The sequence below is a fragment of the Limulus polyphemus genome, unplaced genomic scaffold (genome assembly GCF_000517525.1).
Source record: "Limulus polyphemus unplaced genomic scaffold, Limulus_polyphemus-2.1.2 Scaffold5045, whole genome shotgun sequence".
Taxonomy (NCBI): Eukaryota; Metazoa; Arthropoda; class Merostomata; order Xiphosura; family Limulidae; genus Limulus; species Limulus polyphemus.
Window position 1 is genome coordinate 63,540 of NW_013670655.1, and position 6,966 is coordinate 70,505.

The 6,966-nt window shown below is 33.1% G+C and overlaps 1 protein-coding gene across 2 annotated transcripts in view; it reads left to right on the forward strand.

Moving 5' to 3' along the window:
* LOC106472049 (lipoma HMGIC fusion partner-like 3 protein) overlaps positions 1-5,005 on the forward strand; it is a 45,159-nt gene extending 40,154 nt beyond the window's left edge. Inside the window, exons 2-3 of one of the 2 annotated variants that reach the window (XM_022400662.1) lie at positions 1,158-1,403; positions 3,555-5,005. In XM_022400662.1, coding sequence (XP_022256370.1) covers positions 1,158-1,403; positions 3,555-3,757 — 449 coding nt within the window. In that variant the 3' untranslated portion in view covers positions 3,758-5,005. The remainder of the gene's footprint in view (positions 1-1,157; positions 1,404-3,554) is intronic. The other variant, XM_013932679.2, reaches the window with a different exon arrangement.
* The last annotated feature ends 1,961 nt before the right edge of the window (positions 5,006-6,966 follow it).

Below are 6,966 nucleotides of genomic sequence, written 5' to 3' on the forward strand. Positions count from 1 at the left end.
TAACGTAACTTAGTACAAGGGTTTCCATACTGTCCTGGCCTCACTTGACATTCCGCATCCTAACTAAAGATCTCACCTAGTAGAAGTAACATAAAGCGTTCTTTTAGTTTATTCTTTCGTTCCCCGTTTGTTTGCATATATATATATATATATATATATACTGTTAGCGCGGGCGCTTACCTTGCAGCCTCCCCCATCTGAAATATCACGATTTAGTCTTTGAACATTTTAAAATTCTCTGTATTGTGACTCTCACTGACAGTGTTATTTTTTTTCTCTCTCCCCTCCTTCAAACTAACTCTTTGCCCCCCTTATTCCCCCATAAATAAAAACTCCTAGAAACGTAACTACCCCTCAAGAATTTACCCTCTTCAAGTGAAAACATCCTTATATGATTTTGGTATCGTCACAAAGAATTTTTTTTTACTTTACACTAAACAATATGGTTGAAGTCTGTAATGAACTTATTTTGACGGCAGGTGACTGTAGACGGAAAACAAAATATTCATATCAAATGATTCTGGACAAGATCCGTCTTTTTTTTTCCTGAAATAAAAAGTGTAGATGGGATGGGTAGGTATAAAGTAAAGTCATGAAATTCATGTCTTAAAAAGGCTTTTTTTACCAGTTTAAAAACAGGCTTACTTCTAGTAATACAATTAATTAGAAGTTACGGTTATAAATCGTACATTTTATAAACTCTCTGTATGCAGTAGAATAGTAATAATAATATAATTACTTTAGTTAACACAAGTCTCGCTATGCAGTAGAATAATAATATCATTATTTTAGTTAACACAAGTCTTGTTATGCAGTAGAATAATAATATCATTATTTTAGTTAACACAAGTCTTGTTATGCAGTAGAATAATAATATCATTATTTTAGTTAACACAAGTCTTGTTATGCAGTAGAATAATAATATATCATTAATTAGCTAACTCAAGTCTTGTTATGCAGTAGAATAATAATATCATTGTTTTAGCTAATGTAAGTCTCCTTATGAAGCAAAATAATGATAATAAGTATTACCACTTTAACTAATACAAGTGTCCTTATGCTGTAGAGTAGTGACATATTAAATCCGAAGTAATGTTTCCTCAAAGTGGTCTTGTACTAATAACAATATTAAAGTACTGATGTTATTTCCTGTCTAGCTATCTGCATGCTAGTTGGTGTACTGACCTTTCCGGCCGGCTGGGATAGTGAAGTGGTCAAAGAGGTTTGTGGTTCGGAAGCAAAGGACTACAGCCCAGGTCAGTGTGAAGTCCGTTGGGCATACATCTTAGCAATTATCGGAGTTTGTGACTGTACCGTATTAGCAATTCTGGCTTTCGTACTGGGAACTCGTTACGTCAGACTACTTCCGGACCAGTACGTATCAAACAGTTCACCAAAGCAAGGTCAGTATATTAAAAAATAATCAACTAAACGTTTTGGTAAAATACGTTTCATATCAACATATTAAAGTTGATACACTACCAACGTTTAAATAGCAGAAGTTGTTAACTTTGAAATTACCTATGTACAATTCCTCCTTTTTATTATTAATTCTTTATAAAGTGGAAGTCAATTGGAAATCGTCACCAACCCCAAAGGAAAAAAAAAATTCGTCACAGAAAAAAAAATAATTTACTGTATCTAAGCTGTTGAGAATTTGAATAAAACTAAATTAGAATCAGTTAAATATTTTAGCATATCGCTAAAAATCTCAGAATATCTGTGATTTAAATAATGATTTACGTTTTTGTAAAACATTATAACATAATAGTTTACTTCAAACTTAAAATGTTATTGTAAGCTGTTTGCTAGAGGGAGCTGCTAATCATGATAATGTTGTATTAATCGAGAAACTTCCATTAATATCTAGATTGGGATATTAGTTATGAATATTGGTGATGAGTGATGAAGTGTGTGTGTGTGTGTGTGAATGATCGAGTAAAGTTATCCAGTAAGAGGTAGTGTTCCTGTAAGTCTGTCAATGCGTTAGTCAACATTTGTTGACGCTCATGGAAATTTTATTAAACGTTTTTAAAGTAATATACTTACAGTAGTAACAGAGTTTAATTGGAAAAGTTTGTTGTTTATAAACTTAGATCTACAACTTGCATCAAAGTCAAAAATAGCAAAAGTTTTTAAAGAAACAAATGTATTCGCCACAGTTACATGGACTGGACTTAGCATTATTTTTTTTTTTACCAAATAATCCAAAAAGAACTCACCCAATGATAGAACCGCATTACAACAATATTAAGATCTCATCCAATGATAGAACCATATTACAACAATATTAAGATCTTACCCAATGATAGAACCGCATTACAACAATATTAAGATCTCACCCAATGATAGAACCATATTCCACCAATATTAAGATCTCACCCAATGATAGAACCATATTCCAACAATATTAAGATCTCACCCAATGATAGAACCATATTACAACAATATTAAGATCTCACCCAATGATAGAACCATATTCCACCAATATTAAGATCTCACCCAATAATAGAACCATATTCCACCAATATTAAGATTTGATAGGACTAGTACATTGCAGCTTTTTATCGAAACAACAAATTTGATAAATTAGGCTAAAAAAAATCTGAATTTATGAAGTTATTTCTACGTTTTTAAACCCCAGACGGTTTTAACTTACAGAATATTTCTGTATATGATACAAGAAAGTCGTCAAATATTCACGACTTAAACATTAGTTTTACAAAAGTTCACGCGAAAAAATCGGGCTTTATTCAAACCTTCGATTTTCACGTGCGTTAAATATAAGGAAAAACTGTCAAATTTATCTATAATTAAAGCTTTTTAATTTTTAAGCTGACACTATACTAAGTACCTTTATACGACAAACCAGTTGCTGTTTTTTGTTTTTAAGTATTTGATTATGTTAATAGATCTGGTCTTTGTAATACCTCAAATGACGACACATCCATTACTTAAAAAATAAACATATGCGACAGGATACCAGACTATTCCACTTGTGAGTAAGTATGTCACGTTTGAAATACCAGATTTTGGTAAACCATGTCGTCTACGAAAACGTGATTTGTGAATATAAGGACGAGTAAACCCTGAGGCTACAACCTTAAAACCCAGGAAACGTGAGTTTATTCAAATTACTATTTGATATTATGTTTTGAAACACGTGTACACTAAGCACGAGTTTTCGAAAAACGAGATATCACATGAAAAGCGCTAGATTCTGGAAAAATAGGTTAGTGTGTAAGCCAAAAACTGGTAAGCTGTGGCGATCGGACACTGGTCGTTGTTTTTGTTAATAGCCTAATAGATTATTAGAAATAACACTATGGCAACTACTAATGGGGATGTTTGATATTTTCAATTTGAACTCGTGAGCTAAAGAACCAGGTCTGAGATCCAGTTAGTTTAGAAGTCGTTTATTTACCACAGGGACCAAATGTTTATAATATTGAATCTTAGGAATGAGTTGTTTATACCCCTGTATCACAGTTTCAGAAAGTTTGTATAAGCATACATTTTGTTGACAACTGCTATTTCTTTGTTATTTAATTTAGCAGGTGACACATCCATCAACTACATTTCAGAAAGACATTCCCTCACCTCTCAGAAGTCCAACAACAACCTGCAACCTCCGATGTTAGTGCCTCCTATTTGCGATCCGGAACGATTTTCAGAGTTTTCTCATCGAACCGGCCATTCAAAGAGTAGCTGGTCAAGAGATGATTTTGAGTCTTCAATTAATAACTATCGACTGTGACGTCATGTGCAATTTTGCACAAATCAATTGTTTCAACTCAGTGTTATAGTTAATAAGGTGACACAAACCAAGATATTCGTGACAGTATTATTCCTAACGTTTGGAGAAAATAATGTATTAAGCTGATATATGTCGAAGTGGTAATTGTTATTAGATGCTTGTGGTACTAATTGTACTTTTGTTAGTAGTTCTTTTAAGATTTTAAATTCTAAACTGTCTAATTTTTATTTAATGTTAAACGGAAAGGGACGTGAGTAGAGTTCACCGGGAAATTTCTCGATTGGCCGGTCCCAAATACCAAAAAATTAGGTCTGTTGATACAACTCGGTAACCTAAATTCGTAAAATTACAAATTATCATTAGCTCGCACTCTGTAAACGCAACTCCCCTCTTAAGCGTAACTGTAGCCAGCTTCAATCGGCGTGGGCCGGCCAGTAAGAGATTTCCAGGTGATGTAAAAGTGCCAGTGAATTCCTTCTTTAGAACTGACTTCAAGACAGGAAACTCCACTAGTTACACAAAATGAGTACCCCAATCATTTTTTAAGGTATATGTTAGAGTAAGCTGTTGTTTTTTTAAGTTTCCTTAAGATTATATAGAACTGGTGATTTTGTTTGACCAGTTCATGAAACAATCCCAGGATTGCTGGAGTTCTCGGAAACTATATAATCATGTATTTCATTCAAATAACATTATGACCATAGCCTTTACCTGCTGTTACATTTGCAAACACACGAAAAGTGTAAAACAATGAGTATAAAGCCCTGTGCTGCTTTATATTTTATTTGTCTCTAGAGCTCAAAATGTTTAAGAGTGAACCTTAAAACTATCTTAATTTTAATGATCTAATTTTCACGGTAATGCTGATTAAAAATAAGAATTGTTTTATTTTTACAGCACGAAAAATTGTTGACTCCTGTGGAAAGATATAATTTGTATAGCTATGTTGATAAACGCGCCATCTACAGTTCATTACAAAAACAAATCAGAAAATATTTAAAGGGAATTTACAAATCATTTGCACCTTTTTTTCTCTTCTTGTTATCAGATATCAGCCTTGTAATTCATGTGCAAACTACTACGATTTAAAAATAATTACCCATGCTTTGATATTTCTTTTTGAATTATTTGTATAGTTTGTCAATGAACAAAATTTGTAATGATCACTTAGCTAGTAAGGAAACTATGGAAAGCATTATCAAACTTGTTGAATTATTTAATAGTATAATTTAAAACTATGTGATAAGTTTTATAATAGATTAGATAATTAATTATTACATATATGACAAGATGTAACTGTATATTTTTTTTTTACGCGGGAGCATAATACGAGCTAAATTAATCACATTTGTTCGTTTTCAAACGTAAAAAATAGTTTGCCCCTGAAGAAGAAAGGTCCACCTTTTGAAATCGTTCAGGTTATACGATTTTTATTCATTAATAGTCCACTAGTTATACCCTGAGGTGTAAAATATGGCCACAGGAGGAATAATTTCGGTCAACGTCATTCATTTATTGATTTAAAGTCACGATTGTTTAACAACACATAAATTAATGAAACAAGGTTTCAGCATGATCTATATAATAGTAGTTTTTCAACTTTTTTCGAATGCCTGGAGCTCGTTATGAGAACATGTACCACCCTCAAATATGTACCACCTTTGTATGTGTGTGTGTGTGTGCGCGCGCGCGCGCGCGCGAGTCTGTCAAATAACTTGTTCATGGCTCATTTTTCACGAAAGGAGATCTTCGTATAAACTCCGAAGCAATATTCTTAAACTTTATTTCTTAACTGATTTTTTTTTTAAAGTGTTCAGCTGCAGTGTTACTGAGTTTTCGTGATTTTTAAATTACGTATATATTTGTGTTTCGTGACACATGTAAGAACGATCAAAATCGCCAGGTACAAATTATGGAATAAGACATATCCTGGTATGAGGAGGAAGCCATAGAACTAAACCTCACACAGCGGTGGGGATACACTATCTGTGTGCAAGTCTCACATGCAGAATGGAGCTATAACCTAAAAGTTAGGAGCCCCTAAAAGAAATAAGGCAAGGAACTATCTTAAAAATAGAAACTGGAAATACGATCCTGATAACAATGGTGCCAACTAAAAAAAATCGTTACATATCTGCACACTAGGTGCAGGCGAGTACTGAACTCATTGTTGAGTGTGGTCTGGGTCTTATAATGAAACCCAACTCGCACAGGACGTAAAGTAAAAAGAGTCTGAACTTATGTGGAAATATGCTCCAGTTTGAAACTAAGTGATTCCAAGCACCACTTACACCTGTAACTATACTCGCATCCAGAAACGGCGGTCATTCAACAAAAATTATGTTAATATCTTATTTATACCTTTAACGTCTATTCAAAGAGTTCGTGGATTTGACTAATCACGATCTTTTTCTTTTAACAGAGACATCACTGATTTAATCTATGAACCCCCCCCCCTCAAAAAAAGTTTTTTCCTGAATAATCTTGTCACTTTATGCACACAATGAACTATAGAATACCATTACTTGGCAGCACCCGCCACAGTTAAACGGCTGCTCTTATCGAATAACGGAATTGACTGTCACCCTTATAATGCACTCATAGCTGAAAGTGCAACGCATGATTGGCAGCACCACGTCTCGAACCCGAGACCCTCACATTCTCATTCCTTACACTAACCACTCAGACCTTTAAATTAAAGCCACCATAGAAATATTTTGGCCACAAATCAAACATGCCATCATTAGAGAGCGCCTTGAAAGGTGTGAGTAGCATCTAGCTGTAAATAAAGAATGTATTTAATATTTCACTTTATACCAAAATTAAGATGATAAGTATCGTAGCATTTTTTATTTAGTTAGTAATCAATATTTTCATATATTAGCATTACAACTTCAATGTACAGTATCTATCTATCTACAATTATGTATATATTAAGGTGTTAGTATGCATTTTTAACAATGGGATTTAAGGTTGTCTAATAAAATGTCTATGCACGTATATTAACAACGTGAACATTCTCATCACGAATGTATAAAATAAATTTTTATAAACGTATTGTTTGTTTGTTTGTGGCAATATTAAAGAAACAACTAAGCCAAAGAAACATTTAATTAATTTTTCTTTATGAAACTTGGTGGAGTTCATAAAGTAGACAAGAGTAATTACCTACTACACTAATAATACTTACTAATTCAAGGTGTTTTCGA